Below are 20,729 nucleotides of genomic sequence, written 5' to 3'. Positions count from 1 at the left end.
CAAGCACTGTCCGAGTGCTTCCCCCTTACAGGATGTAGGTGGCGCGTCCTCTTTCTTTTTTCGCGCGTGTCAGACCGGCTGTGTTTCTGCTACGCTCCCGGATTATTTTGGACTAAGAGGCTCCTTTTCTGTGTGGACTATCACCTGTTGGATTATTGTGTGTTATTCCACTTCTGGCTTGAGGCTACGTTGTGTTTCCTTCAACTTGTGCCTCCGTTTTTGTGTGGCGGACTCGGCGTGCCTCCCGTCCTACTTCGTGGTGACCGGTCGTCTGCTTCTCGTTTCGCCGCATTCACTTGAGTATTGACCTAAATTTTCTTTGAATTTTGTTAATTCTCGGTCTTTAAGGGTACGTACAGGGCGAGGTAGGATGTCTCGTCCTGTTTTGGGCTCTGGTTCTACGGAACCAGAGTCTGCCGGGGGCAACCCTTCTCCGGGCGCCCAGCGTCTTGTTTTACGCACGGAGAAGGGGATCTTTCGGCGCTCCGACTCTCCCTCCCCAAACGCTTTGCGTTTGCGGCGAGGGAGGGCGGAGAAAGCCTGTTTGAGCAAGCTCAATGCGAGCTTGCTCAAACAGGCTGGGCTTGAGCCTGGGACTTCGGGCGGGGCTGCGCCGTCGAAGGTTCGGGGAAGTTCGAGGGGAAAGAAAAAGCTTCTTTCTCCTTCTCCTTCAGTGGAACAGGCTTCCCCCCCTTCGACGCCGTTGTCCGGCCCTCAGTCTCAGGCTTCAGCTCCTCCCGGTTTCGAGCCTGGGGGGAAGGTTTCCTTCTCCCCCCTGGCTCGAATCCGGGGGCAGGTCGATTCCCAACCCTCTTTGGGGGTTGGTGAATCCGATCTAGGGGCTACTGGAGAGACTCAGGTTTTGACAGCCAACGGCCATACCACGTTGAAAACACCGGTTCTCGTCCGACCACCGAAGTTAAGCAACGTCGGGCCCGGTTAGTACTTGGATGGGTGACCGCCTGGGAACACCGGGTGCAGTTGGCATTAAAATCTTTCTTTTTCCGGTGCCTCTCCTGTGCCCTCCTCGGTTTCCACCGCTGTGGAAGCCAGGAGGGACACGGGTCCTCCTCTGAACTCCCTCGCTGGGTCGTCTGCTGCTGTTTTGACAGTAGTTTCGGCCTCCTGGGGGGGGAGATCGGAGGAGATGACGGGGTCTCTGAATTCCCTCCCCGCTGGGGTTGGGATGCGAATTGACCCCGTTCAGGGCGGTCCTGTGGGGGCAGGGGTTTCAGGCTTCGTGCCTACGACCACTGCTACTACGGTTCCCTCTGACGTCCGTGTGACTGGTGGCTGTCCCTCTTGAAACGCTCCGGCCGACTAGTTACTGGACGTGGAGGTGTTCGACAGAACGTGGTACTTCTGTCGAATGGTCAGGGCGACGGGAACATTGTTTCTGTTGCTCAGACCGACACCTCCGACCGGACCGTCTTGACCCCACGCCATTCCTTAGCGTCTGGTGTTCGGGTGACGGATGGTCCGGACCAAGGGTCCGGAACGTTCCAGGCTTACGGGTCGGGATCGAACCGGACCCACGGGTCCCGACTGGACTTGACCTCCGGGTTTGGTCCGGACGGGACCCATGGTACGGGACCGTACCGGACCTTAGGGTCCGGTGCGGGACAGTACCTCTGGCCCTTGCCGGACCCCCCGGACCTACGGGTCCGGATGGTACGGTACGGGACCAGTGTTTCGGTCGGGACCGGACCACCCGACCACCTCTGTTGGTCTGGGTGGTCTGGCACCGAACCGGAACACACCGGACCTACGGGTCCGGAGGGTACGGTACCGGACCAGTGGTCCGGTCGGGACCGGACCACTCGACCACCTCTGTTGGTCCGGGTGGTCTGGCACCGAACCGGACCATGCCGGACCTACGGGTCCGGATGGTACGGTATGTCCACGTCCGGACCGAGCCACCCGAACACTTCTGTGGGTACGGATGGTTCGGTACCGAACGGGACCTCCGGATGGTACGGGACCGGACCGAATCTACGGGTTCGGATGGTCCGGTACCGGACCACCCGACCACCTCTGTTGGTCCGGATGGTCTGTCACCGAACCGGACCATACCGGACCACCGGACCTACGGGTCCGGTTGGTACGGTAGGTCCACGTCCGGACCGAACACTTCAGTGGGTACGGATGGTTCGGTGCCGTACGGGACCTCCGGATGGTATGGGACAGGACCGGAACACCGGACCACCCTACCGGATCGGTCCGGACCACCCGACCACCTCTGTTGGTCCGGATGGTCTGGCACCGAACCGGACCTACGGGTCCGGATGGTACGGTATGTCCACGTCCGGACCGAGCCACCCGAACACTTCTGTGGGTACGGGTGGTTCGGTGCCGAACGGGACCTCCGGATGGTGCGGGACCGGACCGGACCTACGGGTCCGGATGGTCCGGTGCTGGACCGGTGGTCCGGTCCGGACCGGACCACCCGACCACCTCTGTTGGTCCGGATGGTCTGGCACCGAACCGGACCATACCGGACTTACGGGTCCGGATGGTACGGTGTGTCCACGTCCGGACCGAGCCACCCGAACACTTCTGTGGGTACGGATGGTTCGGTACCGAACGGGACCTCCGGATGGTACGGGACCGGACCGGAACACCGGACCGGAACACCGGACCACCCTACCGGACCGGTCCGGACCACCCGACCACCTCTGTTGGTCCGGATGGTCTGGCACCGAACCGGACCTACGGGTCCGGATGGTACGGTACGTACGTCCACGCCCGGACCGAACCACCCGAACACTTCTGTGCGTACGGATGGTTCGGTGCCGAACAGGACCTCCGGATGGTACCGGACCTACGGGTCCGGACCTACGGGTCCGGATGGTCCGGTGCGGGACCACCCGACCACCTCTGTTGGTCTGGATGGTCTGGCACCGAACCGGACCATACCGGACCACCGGACCTACGGGTCTGGATGGTACGGTATGTCCACGTCCGGACCTAACCACCCGAACACTTCGTTGGGTACGATGGTTCGGTGCTGAACGGGACCTCCGGATGGTACGGCACCGGACCGGACCACCCTACCGGACCGGATCGGCACCCCCGACCGGACCGGACCATTTCTTTTCTGATCAGACCCCATGGGTTCCTGTTCAGTCTATAAATGGCGGGGGTTCGTTGGCTGGGCTGACCCAACAGTCGCAGGGTTGTTGTTTTTCTCCCCCTTCGGCTGCTGGAGACGTTTCGTCTTTGGGGCAGGGGTCTTCGCGGCCTCTTGCTTCTGTGGGCGTTTCTTCACAGCCTGCTTCATCGCTTTCGGCTCTTCCCCCTCAAGCTCCCTACACTCCTGCTTTTGAGGAGTTGTCGGGAAGTGAAGAGGAGAGTGAGTCGGAGGACGATAGGGAGGAGGATCAGGGTCGCCCTGAGGTTAACACGGAACCTCTACCCTTGCCGGTTTCTGATGGAACTTCCGAAGCTATGCTTCGTACTTTCCAACAGTACATGACAGACATCACGCGGCGTCTTGACGTCACGGATGCCTCTCTTAAGCGTCTGTCGTCTAGTGTTGACACACAGGACGTGGACCCGGGGTCTGAGGACGAGAGGCAGGAGGCTCGTCCTCGCACAGCTAGAAGGACGTTTGAACAGTTTCAGGACGTCCTTCCCTGAGACGCCCTCTCGTCCTTTGAGTCCGCTTCGGCCCGGGCGCGGGAGGCTCACGCCGCGTCTGCCGGCGGCTCGTTTTATGAACGATCCGGCCGCCGGCAATTCGCGTTCCACCCTAGTCTAAGTGCCACGGTGGAAGCGGCAGCACATCGCCTGAGGAGTACAGATTCACGTGCAAACGCGACCTATGTTCCTCGGGAGGACGCGGGTTCAGTGCCATGCTTTCCTTTGGGAGGCGCACCTCCACTGTTTCCTCGTGTCCAATCTGTTTCGTCCCTCCCTTTTCCCTTTGACTCTCGAACTCTCCCTTTCCAGACTTCGAGTGTTTAGGGTGGGGCTGACGGTGATGTGTTCGTTGGGGAGGTGCCTTCGGTCAAGAAGGTGGAACTGAGCTCTGCTTCGTTCCACAATCTTGAGGCCACCGTTTCGTCCACAGTCGAGGCCCAATCACAGGCCTTGACATGGATGAGCACGCTGTCCACACTGTTGGACCCTCCCAATCGGGCAGAGTCCGATTCCACTCGGGTCCTTGACACGGTTCGAGTGGATCGGGCTTTGCATGCCGTGCGATCGTGCGTGACGTCTGCGGCAGAATTGGCCATTGGAACACGGGTCCACTTTATTGGCCCTGTTCCGTGATCATTTTCTGCCTACTTCTATAGTGCCTCCGGATATGAGGAAGAGTCTGAGGAACACGTTTCCTCAGCCTTCTTCCCTCTTTCATCCGGACACTGTTCGTTCTGTGGTGGAGTCCACACGCCAGAGGAACACTGATTCTCTGATGGTTGGCCTCGCTGCTTCGGCGACGGCGGCGGGGAGTAAGAGAAGTGCTACAGTCACCTCCAGCTCCCAGCCTCAGAAGAAGAAGAAGAAGCCAGTTTCACTGCCTCCTTCTTCCTCCTCTTAGGCGCCTGTTGCGTTCCCTAGCAAGACGAAGGGTGCTCAGACAGGTAAGGGGAAGCAGCACCACCAGGGGGGGTGGTCGCAAGCCTGCGCCTGCCCGCCAGCAGAATTTTCAGTGAGTCCCGGCCCTACGTTGACGCCCCCTCAAGTTGCCCCTCTTTCGTCCGGCGGTTCCCTTTTTTCGGGCCCGCGGCATGTGGGGCAGACTGGTCTCCAACCAGTTTTTCTTGAGGGTGGTGTGGTCGGGGTTTTCTCTACCGCTGTCGTCACAACCTCCATTGTCCGCTCTACCTTGGACGTTCCCCCCTCCTCGAGAGCCTGCCAGATGGCAGGCTCTTCAGGACGAGGTGAACTCGTTGGTCGAGAAGAAGGCGGTCTACCCCCTTTCTCAGCCTTCTCTGGGGTTCTGCTCCCGCCTGTTCACCGTCCCCAAAAAGGACGGCCGGTTCAGGCCGGTGTTGGACCTCTCCACCTTGAACTTGTACCTTCACAGGTGCAAGTTCAAGATGGAAACCCCTTCGTCGGTCCGGTTGGCCATCCGGCCAAACGATTGGGCCATGTCTGGGACCTCCAGGATGCTTACTTCCACATCCTGGTGGCCCCGGGGTACCGACATCTGCTCCGGTTCGTTTGGGAGGGCACGGTGTTCGAGTTTCGGGCCCTCCCATTCGGCCTGTCCTTGGCCCCTCTGATTTTCTACGGGGACAACAACACCACATGCTTAGCTTACCTTCGCCACCAGGGGGGCACCAATTCTCGGTCCCTCTCCCTGTTGGCGGAGGAGATTCTGCTCTGGTGCCAGACCAATCAGGTCCGGATGTCAGTCCAGTTCGTTCCGGGGAAACTGAACGCCCTGGCCGACATTCTCAGTCGGGGCGATCAGGTTCTCTCCACAGAATGGACCATCGCTCACAACGTTCTACAGCGTCTGTGGGCAAGGTGGGACCGTCCTCTGATCGATCTGTTCGTAACTCGATTCAGCGCTCGGCTTCCCAGGTACGTCAGCCCCTTTCGAGACATGAATGCGTTCCACTTGGACGCATTCACTCTCTTGTGGAGGCTCCTCGATGCTTACGCCTATCCCCCGACATCTCTGATTCCGAGGGTGCTGGCAAAATATCTGCAGGAACGACCAAGACTGATTTTGGTCGCGCCTTACTGGCCAACAGCTCCGTGGTTTCCAGATCTTCGCGGTCTCACCCACGTAGACCCTCTACCTCTGGATCTGGACGGGGGAGGTCTGCTCCAGCCTCGATCATGCCTCCCTCATCCACGTCCAGAGAGTCTGTGCTTGACCGCATGGCTCTTGTGCGCTCCAAACTGCTTGCACTAGGATTGCACAAGAGTTCAGTAGAGTTTTCCTTGAACGCTAAGAGGCGATCAACTAATCAGCTCTACGACTTACGCTGGAGAGCTTGGGCCACCTTCGCCTTGTCCAAGGGGATAAAGCCGCTTTATCCCTCAACACAGGACTTGGCCAACTTCCTGGTGGAAGTGTATCAAAAGAAGAGTCTTTCTTCTAAGACTCTTCTTGGATACAGATCTGCCATCGCTTCCACGATTGCGGCCGCTACTGGTCGCAGAACTGAACACTTGATCAGGTCCTCCCTCATCGCTAATGTCCTTTCGGGTATTAGCAATGCAGCGGTGTCTAAACCTCTGGTTTCATTTCCCAAGGGGGATGTCTTTCTGGTCCTCAAACTCCTGCGTAGCAATGAGTTTGAACCCCTGGCAGGCATCAGTATCAAGTTGCTGATTTTTAAGACTAATTGTTCCTCATCGCTTTAGCCACTTGCCGTAGACTCAGTGGTATTCAAGCTTTGAGTGGCCTGGACTTTGACATTGAGTTCACCACACAGCAGTGGTTGCTAGCATGGTCACGTCAGTCTAAGGTATGTTTCTTGGGTATATTTTCTTTTACGGTAGTACTGTTCGAAAATTGCCTGGGTATCTTAATCCTTGGATTTAAGTGATTTTGATTAAGGAGTTTAATACTCTACATATCACCCTCACACCACTCTGGTATTCTGTGCAAGAATAGTACTGTCGAGGTAAGTGTTATATTGACTGTAAGGCTTCTTTTTAAGCCTACTGTCTATATGATACTTACCGAGACAGTACTATTAGAGTTTCCCTCCCGCCTCCCCTCTTGATATGTTATGGGCTTTTTGAGGGTCTGCAGCTCATAAAGAAAGAGGACGCGCCACCTACATCCTGTAAGGGGGAAGCACTCGGACAGTGCTTGGGATCCACGGTGGCGCATGGTTATGGGAGATAATTGTACCCACTCAGCGTTTTGTCCAATTTTTTCGGCCTATAATAGATAATGTGCAAGAATAGTACTGTCTCGGTAAGTATCATATAGACAGTAGGCTTAAAAAGAAGCCTTACAGTTCGAACCATCCCAACGCTTCACTTACCTGGGCATGGATTTCGATACGGTGGAGTGGTTAGTCCGTCCCTCTCAAAAGAGGGTGGACAAGCTTCAGAACTTGGTTCGCTCGTTGAAAGGAAAGAGTGTGTCCACGGCCCGGGAGTTGTCCTCCCTACTGGGGCAGATGGAATCGATGGCTCCCCTTGTGCCTCTAGGCAGGGTCCACAAGAGGCCGTTTCAGGCGGCTTTGAGGAGGCAGTGGGACCAAGCCTCTCAGGGCTGGAATGTTCGCATAGGACTGGGGAGTTGGTTCAACAACACTACAAGTGTTTGGCTGCTCCCCTGGGTCTCTCAGGGTGTTCCGATCGTTCCTCCGGCGCCGGAGAACATTCTTGTTACAGATGCATCCATGACAGGCTGGGGTGCTCATCTGGCCGATCAGACAGCCTCAGGCCTGTGGGATCTCTCCCTAGCTCCACAGCACATAAACGTGCTGGAGCTGGAGGCTGTGTCTCTGGGTTTACAGGCTTTCCTGCCGCTTCTGGGGGGCAGTCATGTTCAAGTCCACACGGACAATACGACTGTGGCCGCTTACATAAATCGGCAGGGGGGCACACGCTCGCAGAAGCTGTCGGAGAGCGCTTGCCGTCTGTTGGTTTGGTGCAGCTCGCACAACATGCTTCTCTCAGCCAAGTACCTGAAGGGCACGCTCAATGTTTTGGCGGATGCCCTCAGTCGGGGGGACAAGGTTCTGCACTCAGAATGGACCCTCTCCCACCAGGCGTTGGACCGCCTTTGGGTTCAAGTAGACAAGCCTTGCATAGATCTGTTTGCAACGAGATTCTCCACCAGGCTTCCCCTTTTCGTCTCACCGTTCCCGGACCCTCTGGCGTGGGCGGTGAACGCGTTGGATCTGGATTGGTCAAATCTGCAGGCGTATGCTTTTCCTCCGTTTTGCCTGCTAGGGAAGGTAGTAAGAAAAGTGGATCTGGAAAAGCCAGCGCTGGTGCTGGTTGCTCCTCTTTGGCCCAGCCAGCACTGGTATCCGGACCTTCTGCGGCTGGCAGTGCGCCCACCCATTCCTCTAGGCGTTCGAAGGGGCGACCTGTTACAGCCCAGGTCAGGGGTCCCGCACGAGAATCCGCAAGCGTTGCAGCTTCACGGCTGGATTCTGTCAGAATCGCTCTGCGTCGTGCCGGGGCCTCGGCCACAACTTTGAAACTGGTACAGAAAGCACACAGAGACTCAACTAGCTCCGTTTACTCTTCTCATTGGGCTGCATGGGCCAAGTGGTGCTCTGAGAATAAGGTTCAACATCTTTCCCCAAGGTCCATGGAGGTAGCCAACCACCTCTCTTGGTTGGCTAGTAGGGGGGTCTCTCCTTCTTCACTGCGAGTTAGAAGGTCTGCGATTTCTTCCACGCTTAGACAGCTCGGTCGAAAGATCAATCTTGACGGTGTCATTTCAAGCGTGCTTAAGGGAGCTGCCCTTGATGCAGCTCTCTCAAGATCACAGCTCCCTGCCTGGGATCTGTTTGTGGTTCTCCGTTTCCTTGCATCGGAGGACTTTGAGCCTCTCCGGTTGGCTAGTTTACCTAATTTGACGAGAAAAACTCTGTTTTTGGTCTTGCTGGCCACGGCTAGGAGGGGTAGCGAGGTGCACGCACTTTCTGGTCTCGCTAAAGATATTTCCCTGGAGAGGGATGGCTCCTACTCTTTGAGATTTACGTCTAATTTTCTCGCTAAAAATCAAAAGCCCGGTCAGGCTTCGCCTTGCATTCGTATTCCACCCTTGAGCGATATACTCGCTCCTGGAGACCCCGATCTGTCAAATTGTCCTGTCAGGGCGTTAAGCAGCTACCTGTCTAGGTCTTCGCCGATTCGCTCGGAAACTCAGAAATTACTGTTTATATCCCTCAACACTGTGCGAGCGAAGGATATCTCGAAGGTCACCTTGACTAAATGGGTTTCACTGACCATTAAGCAAGCGTATGGATGGTGGCAATGCCAGTCTGGCGAGGTCAGGGCGGTGCTTCCTCTTACGTCAGCCAGGACGCACGAAGCGAGGGCTTGGGCGTCTTCTGTGGCCGTGCTTCGCTCAGGGCGCCTATCAGAGGTCCTGGCGGCGGCTTACTGGAAATCTGAGGACGTGTTCATCAATTTTTATTTGAGAGACATTGCTGCAAGGCGGCAAGATGGCAGTGCGGCTTTGCCGGCTCTCGTGGCTGCAGGGCAGGTCCTGCGGTCTTAAGTTGGTAAGTACCCTCCTCCTATAGTAGCAATCTGCTATATGTGAGTTGGGTAAGATATGTAATTTAATTAAAAATTTTAATAATAAATTTTCATTTGATTAATATACTTACCCAACTCACATCGTTTATTCCCTCCCGCCTCCCCGCTGTGGGGGGTATGGGGGTCTAAAAAAGTAGTGAGTTGGGCTTCGTGTAGAATGACAAGATGGCGGCATATGCGCGCGCATATGGAAGGCAGCCTCCCTTACGGGCTGACTTGGATACCCTTACGGGTCTCGGTCACTCTTTTTTAGAGGCGTCTTCCTTGTTGCTAAGGGGACGCGTACAGCGATATCAGCACTGAACTATGGGTTAATTGCTATATGTGAGTTGGGTAAGTATATTAATCAAATGAAAATTTATTATTAAAATTTTTAAGTTATCCCTGTGTGTAGGTGTGGGTGATTTTGTGTAATTTTTGCTTGTCTTTATGGAATGTTTGTCTGTGGCAGGCGACAGAGGATACGGGGCCACTGTACGTTGTGGAGTTGCTGTTGTACCTGAGCAAGGAAAGCACTCGCAGTCGCAGCACTGCCAATCTCAAACCTTGTCCCAAGGGCGAAAAAGGAGAGATGCAGGTAAGGTAGCAAGTTGTCTCTGTTGTTTTGATACAATTTCTCTGGTGCTTAGATGTCTGTGTGTGTGTGTGTGTGTAGTTAGTTATCAAGGGTGGGGTCCTGTGGCTAGAACAAATACAACAAGTCGCGTAAGGCGAAATTACTACATTTAGTCAAGCTGTGGAACTCACAGCATGAAACTGAACGCACTGCATTTTTTCACAATGACCGTAGTCCGCCGCTTGTGCAAAACGAAGTGAAACTAACGAGCCTGTTTAGTGCGGTGGTGGTTTCGCTGTGCTGCATAGCATGCTTTTCTGTGCCTCTCTTCGTTTTAACTTTCTGAGCGTGTTTTTTTAATCCAAACATATCATATCTATATGTTTTTGGAATCAGGAACCGACAAGGAATAAGATGAAATTGTTTTTAAATCGATTTCGGAAATTTAATTTTAATCATAATTTTTACATTTAGTCAAGTTTTGACTAAATGTTTTAACGTAGAGGGGGAATCGAGACGAGGGTCGTGGTGTATGTGCGTGCGTGCGTGTGTGTGTGTGTGTGTGTGTGTAGAGCGATTCAGACTAAACTACTGGACCGATCTTTATGAAATTTGACATGAGAGTTCCTGGGTATGAAATCCCCGAATGTTTTTTTCATTTTTTTGATAAATGTCTTTGATGACGTCATATCCGGCTTTTCGTGAAAGTTGAGGCGGCACTGTCACGCCCTCATTTTTCAACCAAATTGGTTGAAATTTTGGTCAAGTAATCTTCAACGAAGCCCGGACTTCGGTATTGCATTTCAGCTTGGTGGCTTAAAAATTAATTAATGACTTTGGTCATTAAAAATCTGAAAATTGTAAAAAAAAATAAAAATTTATAAAATGATCCAAATTTACGTTCATCTTATTCTCCATCATTTTCTGATTCCAAAAACATATAAATATGTTATATTTGGATTAAAAACAAGCTCTGAAAATTAAATATATAAAAATTATTATCAAAATTAAATTGTCGAAATATAAAATTTCAAAAATAAATTTTGATTTAATTAATATACTTACCAACTCACATAGATAGCATTAACTTCAGTTAAAGTGCTAGGACACTGAACTACGCTTCACCCCAAAGGGGAAGCAACCCCCTAAAAAAGAACGGCATTGACCTATAACCCAAGCTATACAAGAGTCGAGGTCATACCGTCACGTGACCTATCACGCGTGACTCGACCGCCGCCTATGTTAGAAACTCACTCCTACTGAAGTGATCTGTTCATTTTTAGGGAAACCCTAAGCAATAACTTCGTTTTGTGATAAGACATGGAAGCACTCTTACATGGCAACGTGGGGAAATAACTCTGAAACAAAAACCGTATGCCATATAAGGCATGGTCCTTGGTGATTATTTACACTACCGGTGTACTGCGCCTGCGCAGGATGTATACCGGTGAAACTCATTCCGTATTGAAACATATAACCCCTTAAAAAATTTGCGGGGCAGGCTGGGAGGGAATCCAATATGTGAGTTGGTAAGTATATTAATTAAATCAAAATTTATTTTTGAAATTTTATATTAAATTACATATTCTTACGCAACTCACATAGATAGCAGATTGCTAATTTAGGTGGTGGGCAAATGAACTCATAGTTAACATCTTGCAAGTATCTGGCCTGTAGCTACAATAGCTGGCAGACCGAAATTACTGTTCTGCCGAGCACCAGATACGTTCCCAGGAACACATAAAAAGACATCTTCTGCAGAAGATGTCTAGTAGATGTGTATTAAAACAGCGGGTACTTAAAATACCCCGCCGATAGAAAACTCATGACTACGTCCTTGAACGGTCAATAAGCTGCATTCATGACTTATGTAAGTCTCTCAGACTTGAGAACAGATAAAGAAGAGGCCTATACACTCTGACCTCTTGAGCCCGTGCTGCCTGAAAAGGGAGGACTGACTGCCCCCCCCCCCCCCCTTTTCCCTGCCACCACTGTAGGCATGCCTAATCAATGTGGCAGTCCATTTAGCTAAAAGTTGACTTCACTAAATCATTGCCTCTAGAAGTGTTGATGGAAATAAACAAAAGCCTTTGTTCTGGTGATCTAAACAGATCAGTTTGTTTGTTTATTTGTTGCTTAACGTCCAGCCGACTACGCAGAGCCATATCAGGACGAGGAAGGAGGGGATGAAGGGGGCCACTAGTCAAGCGAGTCAGAAATATATTTAAGCTCGAAATGTACAATTGGTTAAATATGGCTCTAGCAGAGCCAAAATATTGCAAATTGGTAGAATTGTATTATCGGATCTGGTTACTCCTGTTTCTGCTTATTTGTCAGAAATTTTGAATTAAACCTAAGCGCTATAGATCAGTCTTTCTCCAAAGAGATGTCTAAAGCAAAAACCAGACAGAAAATGCACTTACTCGCACTTCTCTCAGAAGCTACTAGAGTAAGTATGACGGCTTCCCGTATTTAGAATAACAAGGCTAATTTGTCAAGGATTAAACAATCCGAACTCAAAAACTCCGAAACTGGGAGCGAATCCCAAGCCTGGACTGGAGATTTGCTTTCAGCAAACCAAAGGGAGGTTCCCTTAATCACGCTGGCTAAAAAGAACCCAAGTGAAAAAATTTTGCGACCTAGCTGTGTCAGTGCAACTGATATCGCATAAAGTCTTAATTCAGAGACGTGGGAGAAAATTCGGAAAGCCAGGATAGGTGGTTCGCCACCCGCATTGAACGGAGAGAAGTGGAGTTCTTTCCGTTAATAGTACGCCAATTGTTCCAAGCCAGTCAAAGTGACACAAAAACGAAGACGCTGAACCCCTATGAAATCTCTAGACCAAATCCAGAGTTGAGGCAGAAGCCCCTGAGCGTCTCAATGATTCCCGTACAGTAGACACCCGTGTGGCTCGAGTGTAAAAAAACAAAAACGGCGCCCTCTTGCCAGCCTAAAGGACTGGCAACCAAGATTGAGTGGGCCCATAATGTGCGACCAACAGGCCGCTCAAAGTAAAATTGAGAGTATTATCCGGGAACGGGGAGACGAACATTTAGCAGAAGGTGATAGTACCGAGAGGCAAACCTTCTACCAGCAGCTTCTCCAAATTCACCAGAAGGAGTAGAAGCGTGTAGCGAGATAAAGTCCAATCCAAGTGGACATTCCTGGCCGGCTGACTAGAGTCTGCCAAGGCCTAGAGCCTCTCAGAAAGGTACCTCCCTGCTAATAAGATTTCGTGGTGGTAAAAGCCACATCAAAACCTCGCATGCTCGCTGTGGCAGTGATAGAGAGCGAGATGCCACCCCCTGCTTATTGAGATAAAAGACCACTGTGGTGTTGTCTGATTGAATCAACACATGTTATCCCCTGACAAGGGGAAAGAATTCCACAAGAGACAGAACTGCTTCCCTGGTGGAGAGAGAACCAACGGGAACGCCCTGTATGAGCAGTGGTGTGAGAATCCAAAGATTGGTTGTGTCTGTGAACCAGTCAAGAAAAGACACTAACATGTTCCGGCTCTTCATTTGATTGCTTAGAAAACGAAACCAGAGCCCCGAAGATCTGAATTAAATAAAAAGTAGCCACTTCCGATCTATTTTGTATATCCGAAGGTGGAAGTAAACATAGGCACGATCTATATAAGTGACCCAACAGGAAGGGCCCCAGTGCCTCCCTCAATAAAGTGAGAGTCCTAATCGCCCCTCCAGCCGCTGTGGGAAAACACAGAGGCAGAGAGAAGAGTGGCCGAACGCTAATACTCCAGTTGACAAGTGCCAAGAGTATGCAAGAAAGCGTGCTATTGTTTGCCCACTGAACCCTACCGCTAAATCGCCTCGAGGAGATAAAGTGGTGGGTATTAACTTTTGGCACCGTGCCACGCCGAGAAGAAGATAATAAACCAAAGCTGAGAAAGGCCAGCTTAGCGCTTTTCTCTGATAAGAAAAGCCGAGGCCTGCCGTGGGCTTTTCCTTTTGCTGTGAGATTCTCTCTGTTAAAGAGCCCGCGTGCAAAGAGGAGGATTCGCAAAGAAAACCCTCGAGCAAGGAAGAGATTTAAGTCTCACCGACAGAACAATACTGTCGGCCGAGGCCTTTTCCCAGACGAACAGCGAAGCTAAACCCTTTGAATATGTGTGCCGACAGAACACAAAGGCATCCCGTGAGTACGAAACCGCACAAGGGAAAGAACGAATCAAAGTCTTGTACCAAGACGATAATAGAAAGAAGTGCGGTTACGATCTTCCACAGCCAGGAGATCATTGTTCTTGACAACAGACAGTTTCTCCTTGCTATGAACCTTAAGATGTATGATCGACAAGTACGGTGCAACCGGAAGCGGTTCCGTAGTACGAAGAAAAGAATAAACTAAGTTCTTAGGCTTGGTGTAACCTAGGCCTACGGATATCGCTCAGCGAGTGAAGCGTTACTTGAGCGGGTGACGCAAGCGAAAGCAACGCCGCATCGCTGCCCACAAAGGAAGTTATAGAAAAGAAGAAACATATGAGAAAACTTCCACAAGTTCAAATTCTAGAGCCAGACAAGAAAGCGTCACTGCGTGTGTAAACCGCATGTGCGTACAACCGTGCCGCGACTGACATTTGTCCGGCTGAAACCTTAGCCAAAGAGGCCAGGAGTATGAGGACGTCTTTCACGCTAGAGTCGTTTCGAAAATCGAAAGGATTCAACGACCCCGCGACCGACCGCGAAAGAGATCGAAGAAGTGTCTCTGAAAGAGACGCAAGTTCCAACGAGTATCTTCCCGTTTCATCCAAACCAAGTAATGCGCCTTCAGCGTAAGCACAATGTTTTGTCCAAACTATAGACATCTTCCCTGAGATTAGCCAACTCCGGAGTGACCGGAAGCGGTGCACTCGGCAAAGCGTAAGTCTCAATAAGACTGTGATGACGACGGGAGAGAGCAAACTTGCGTGAATGAAACGAAGTGCTCGCTTCCGTAACTGGTCTGAGGCAAACCATGGCTGAGCAGCATCAGGAACCTGACCGTGTGCAGCCAGTAAAGGCACAGTATCCACAGGCAAGCTATTCTCAGAACCCGAAGTTCTAGCCAGCACCTTGGAAAGTTCGTAAGCAACAGAAGGAGACTCGCTAAAACGATATCCCTGAACTTCCGTTAAAGCAGGGCGGAAATCACCCACCACTGAGGGTGGTGGTGCCGCAGAGCTTGCCATAGCTGTCACCCCTTCAGCGAAGTACTTGGCAGACACCTGAGCTGCAGTAACCATAGCTGGTTAAAGTTTGAGTGACAACTTGACATCAACTTCCTCCTCAGAAACTGAGTGAGATCGTCGAACTCCGAATCTGCTGAGGCTGGACCGTGAAATTCGCTGTGACAAGCTGCGTCACTAAAACGATCCACCACAGGCGAGGCTGATTGCAAAACGGAAGAACCGTGCAAAGCCTGCCCGAAAGCAGCTTCCTGCCCAAAAGGAGGAAGTTGAGACATGTACACATTCACCGAGACATAAAAGTCTGCCCGTGAGTACATCTGTCTCGTTGTCCGGTGTCGACCCCCCGTGAGTTCCGCCTCTTAAAAAGAGCGATAGCCTCCGGGAGAGTCGAACTTTCACTCCCCAGCCTCAGCGGGGGAGCTACTAGTTCCGGCCCAACTTGTTGTCCGGTGTTGACCCCCCGTGAGTTCCGCCTCTTAAAAAAGAGCGATAGCCTCCGGGAAAGTCAAACTTTCACCCCCCAGCCGCGGCGGGGGGGCTACTAGTTCCGGCCCAACTGGAACACTTTCACCAGAGAACCTGGCTACCGGTGAACCTGACTAACCTGTAGAGCGTGAACGCTCCTCGTATGAAGTAAACACACTCCTCTGCGTGCACGTCAGCCGAAGAGACTGTGCATGAAGGCGGAACCTCGATGCGTGACAACAAACTGCGTCGCCCACTCCCGCCGGGAGCGAGCGCAAACTCGACGAAAGGCAACATGTTATACATTTGGGTCGAAAACATCTCAAAAAGGGAAGCAAACTATCTTTAACACAAGTAATCTCTTTCCCACTGCGTTTGCCTTGGCTGAAGTAACCTAAATTTAACCTGCTTCAGCACTGGCATGATTGGATTCATAGGGTCCAAAATTTACAGACATTCTTTCTTTCTTCTTTATATGTTGTTTAACGTCGTTTTCAACCATACAAGGTTATTTAACAGACGCAAAAGTTAGAGAAGCTGGGTCAAGAACGGAAATGGTAGTGCCTTTGCCTTTCTCTTTATGCGAAACGTAAAAGAAGAAACCTCAGCAGCTACTGACTAGTCTGTGGTTTCTAATTCTCCTTGTCAGCCATTGCTGACAAAAACCAGTCTGAGTTATGATATTGATAAACAACAATCAGACCGAACAACGGAGAAAGAAAGAAACGCAAGCAAAAGCAAATAAATTAGAACGAGCTCACCCAAACTTGTGCATGAGAAGCAGGGACCTGTAGACGGGGTGAAACACTGTCCAGAAGACAGTAGGCTAAAAGCCTGCAGCGTAGTGTGAAAAGCGTCCGAGCTACTTGGTGGCTGAAGTAGGAGTGAGTTTCTAACATAGGCGGCGGTCGAGTCACGCGTGATAGGTCACGTGACGGTATGACCTCGACTCTTGTATAGCTTGGGTTATAGGTCAATGCCGTTCTTTTTTAGGGGGTTGCTTCCCCTTTGGGGTGAAGCGTAGTTCAGTGTCCTAGCACTTTAACTGAAGTTAATGCTATCTATGTGAGTTGCGTAAGAATATGTAATTTAATCAATATTTAAAAACACTTTCATCTTATTCCTTGTCGGTTCCTGATTCCAAAAACATATAGATATGATATGTTTGGATTAAAAACACGCTCAGAAAGTTAAAACAAAGAGAGGTACAGAAAAGCGTGCTATCCTTCTTAGCGCAACTACTACCCCGCTCTTCTTGTCAATTTCACTGCCTTTGCCATGAGCGGTGGACTGACGATGCTACGAGTATACGGTCTTGCTGAAAAATGGCATTGCGTTCAGTTTCATTCTGTGAGTTCGACAGCTACTTGACTAAATATTGTATTTTCGCCTTACGCGACTTGTTATATATTTAATTTTCAGAGATTGTTTTTAATCCAAATATAACATATTTATATGTTTTTGAAATCAGAAAATGATGAAGAATAAGATGAACGTAATTTTGGATCATTTTATAAAATAAAAATTGTAATTACAATTTTCAGATTTTTAATGACCAAAGTCATTAATTAATTTTTAAGCCACCAAGCTGAAATGCAATACCGAAGTCCGGCCTTCGTCGAAGATTGCTTTACAAAAATTTCAATCAATTTGAATTAAAAATGAGGGTGTGACAGTGCCGGCCTCAACTTTTACAAAAGGCCGGATATGACGTCATCAAAGACATTTATCCAAAAATGAAAAAAAAACGTCTGGGGATATCATACCCAGGAACACTCATGTAAAATTTCATAAAGATCGGTCCAGTAGTTTACTCTGAATCGCTCTACACGCACACACACACACACAATCAATCAATCAATCAATCAATATGAGGCTTATATCGCGCGTATTCCGTGGGTACAGTTCTAAGCGCAGGGATTTATTTTTATTTTTTTATGTTTATTTGTATGCAATTTATATCGCGCACATATTCAGACACACATACACACATACACCACGACCCTCGTCTCAATTCCCCCTCTATGTTAAAACATTTAGTCAAAACTTGACTAAATGTAAAAATCAGCAACAACTTTGTGTGAATCTGTAAACTCAGGATGTGTTCCATGCCTGGTTAAGGCGAAGGTACAAAAACTGCTTAGATTTGGCTTTGATTCAAGGAACTACTATTTACAACAATAGAAAGCAAAATGTCAATACTGTTCAGCTATGATAATCAGCATCGATTCAGATTCTAAAAAAAATGTATACTGCCAGTGCTCTAACAACGGATCTCACAAGAGCAGACTTCAAGGAGATTGCTTACCTTTTCACAGTGTAGTCAAGAAATACAAATTTTTTGAGTCACTTGAGAAAAAGTGACTCTATGTAATCGGTCAGTGTTAGTCTGTCCGGCCGGCCGTCCGTCCGGCCGTCTGTCCGGCCGGCCGTCCGGCCGTCCGTAGACACCACCTTAACGTTGGACTTTTCTCGGAAACTATCAAAGCGATTGGGCTCATATTTTGTTTAGTCGTGACCTCCAATGACCTCTACACTTTAACGATGGTTTCGTTGACCTTTGACCTTTTTCAAGGTCACAGGTCAGCGTCAAAGGAAAAATTAGACATTTTATATCTTTGACAAAGTTCATCGGATGTGATTGAAACTTTGTAGGATTATTCTTTACATCAAAGTATTTACATCTGTAGCCTTTTACGAACGTTATCAGAAAAACAAGGGAGATAACTAGCCTTTTCTGTTCGGCAACACACAACTTAACGTTGGGCTTTTCTCGGAAACTATAAAAGTGACCGGGCTCAAATTTTATGTGAACGTGACTCATTGTGTTGTGAATAGCAATTTCTTCCTGTCCATCTGATGCCTCATATAATATTCAGAACTGCGAAAGTGACTCGATCGAGCGTTTGCTCTTCTTGTTTACTTATTGATTAATTTGTAATGTGTTTTGCGATAATAATGATTGATGTGATCAGTGACTGATTCTACAGGTGGTGCCCATCCTGACCAAGTTGATACAGTCGCTGAGCGCCATCCGTCTCTACATCCCCAGCGACCTGCGCTCCTCAGAACATCGCCTCAGCGTCTACAAGTCTATGCAGGTAATTGTGGTGCTGAACTGGAGAGAAAAGAGTTTTGGTTTACTTTACCTTTCTGCATGCCTGAAAAACACATAGTTTTAAGTGTGGACAGGTAGTGGCTCCTTGTAAGTAAAGGTAAAATAAAGATCTGTATACAGTGGAACTCCACTTTAAGACCTCAACAAACAAGAGGCGAAGCCTTCAAGGCTCACGTAAGAAATCGACAAACAGTAACACAAACTCAATCACTCCGTCACACATACACACACACACACACACACACACACACACACACACACACACACACACACACACACACACACACACACACACACACACACACAGAAAGAGCATAGGTGAAACTGTGCAAGAAAGCGAGACACTAGATCTAGATCTGTCTGTCTGCATGTGGCCTACTTACAAGGACACGACTGCCAACTAGTCTCGGCGCGCTCAAAATAATAATGACCGAGACTGTCAGTACTTCCTTCGCGTGACGTCTAACCCTCTTACGTCATAATGTGACGTCAATGTAATGTGACGTCTTCAAATGTTAGAGTTTCTACCACAGACATACACACGCACAGACGCACGCACGCACGCACGCACGCACAGACAGACAAAGTTACGATCGCATAGGCTACACTTACGTGAGCCAAAAAGGAGGGAGTCTTAAAATTGGGGGTACATTTACAGAGGTTATAAACATAAAGTCTGAGAAAACAAGGTCTTAAAAGGGAGGAAGTCTTAAATCGGGGGGTCTTAAAAGGGGGGGTTCCACTGTATTGACAACTTTCTTTCTAATTTCTGCTCAATACAAACATTCCTATTTCTTGAAGGAACGGTTTGCAGAGATAGATTACAACTCTTCAGTGCAAAAAGTGTAAGTCATAGTGAGCAAATTCATTGTGCCTGATGCTGTGTCAAGTTCAAATGAACATGCTCACAAGTCTGTAAATAACAAATCATTCGGCAAGCCACACTGACTAGCTGAAAAGCTGCTCAGAGCTAAAGGTGTTCACAAGAATATTTTGCTGTGGAGTGCATCATAAGAATAATAAAAATGATGAGGATATATATATGACGCAAATCCTAAAACAGTTCTCAGGCATCTCAATAATATACATAAATGAATTTATTCTGTACACAATTTCCAAGTCAAATAATAATATACATCGAAATATACTTATCAATAGTTGATTCAGCTTGTCGGCACAGTAATTGCCATTGATGATGAAGAAAAATCAGACCTGGGAACCCATACGATTTCGCCGTATTTTGTACGCATGATTGTCGAGAATACGCTCAGTACGGTCAGTGGGAAAAAAATACGACGAGAAAAATTCCTAGACTACTTTTCTTCACAAGCCCATCCCGAAGCCGATCCAGTATTTTGGCACATGATTGCGTCACTATATAAGCCGCCGTCGAAAAAAATATAATCGGATCGTGTCAATCAATCAAAACAACCAGGCAAACGAAAGTACGGTATTTGGCGAAATCGGCTCCGAGAATAAACAAGTGAAACAAAGAAGAAAAGTGAAAAAGTTTGAAGAAAAATATCACACACACAATTTGTAACCAACACACACATGTAGTCCCGCCCGGAATAAGCTTTTTTTGGGATGATTTACGACTTTTGTGCACATTTCGAGCAGACGAAAACACAACATGGCGGCTCTCGCTCCTCCAACTATCGCGAGACACAAAAAAACGAAATCTCACGCGCACAAGATCCTGATACATCCGGTGTTTCTCTGTACGCTTGTCACGACGACTTGTTGACAAATGAAGTATCGCGAAAGAAAGAGAAAAGCGCCGAGTCTTGAGTAGAGAGCTAATAAAGTACCGGTAATCGCTAATCGAGCGAAATGAAAATCCGCGGCGACTTCCATTAGGTGAATGCTATTCAAGTTTAAGTAACGTTTTAGCCGCATCTTTTTATAAGCCGCAATGCGATTTGTTTTGAAAAAAAGTCGCGACTTGTAGTCCGTCAAATACGGTACAGTTTTTGTCAGTAAAAATTGAAAAAAGCATTTGTTTTAAATGTATAGGTAAACTTAATTAACGGTGTGACGGACGCGCATGAGGCATGTTTTAATCATGGATGTGCAAACGGTGTGTGGAGTACGCTCATTTTTCTGAAAATAACACAAGTTTGTTTGAGAATACTCAAAGTGCAAAACAGGGGTTCCCAGGTCTGAAAAATATATGAAAATAGTGTGGCTATGATGTG

At 49.1% G+C, this 20,729-nt stretch overlaps 1 protein-coding gene and 1 non-coding gene across 2 annotated transcripts in view; both read left to right on the top strand.

The window, feature by feature from the left end:
• The window catches only part of LOC138967106 (exosome RNA helicase MTR4-like), a 53,193-nt gene that overhangs the window by 27,658 nt on the left and 4,806 nt on the right, over positions 1-20,729 (top strand). Inside the window, exons 18-19 of the mRNA XM_070339585.1 lie at positions 9,656-9,781; positions 18,404-18,514. Of these exons, the coding sequence (XP_070195686.1) occupies positions 9,656-9,781; positions 18,404-18,514 (237 nt within the window). The remainder of the gene's footprint in view (positions 1-9,655; positions 9,782-18,403; positions 18,515-20,729) is intronic.
• Positions 869-987, top strand: LOC138967870 (5S ribosomal RNA). Its single transcript, XR_011456047.1, has one exon. It is a non-coding gene; the product is annotated as a 5S ribosomal RNA (ribosomal RNA).

The sequence above is a fragment of the Littorina saxatilis genome, linkage group LG5, assembly GCF_037325665.1.
Source record: "Littorina saxatilis isolate snail1 linkage group LG5, US_GU_Lsax_2.0, whole genome shotgun sequence".
Taxonomy (NCBI): Eukaryota; Metazoa; Mollusca; class Gastropoda; order Littorinimorpha; family Littorinidae; genus Littorina; species Littorina saxatilis.
This window is presented reverse-complemented; position numbering and strand designations above follow the sequence as displayed.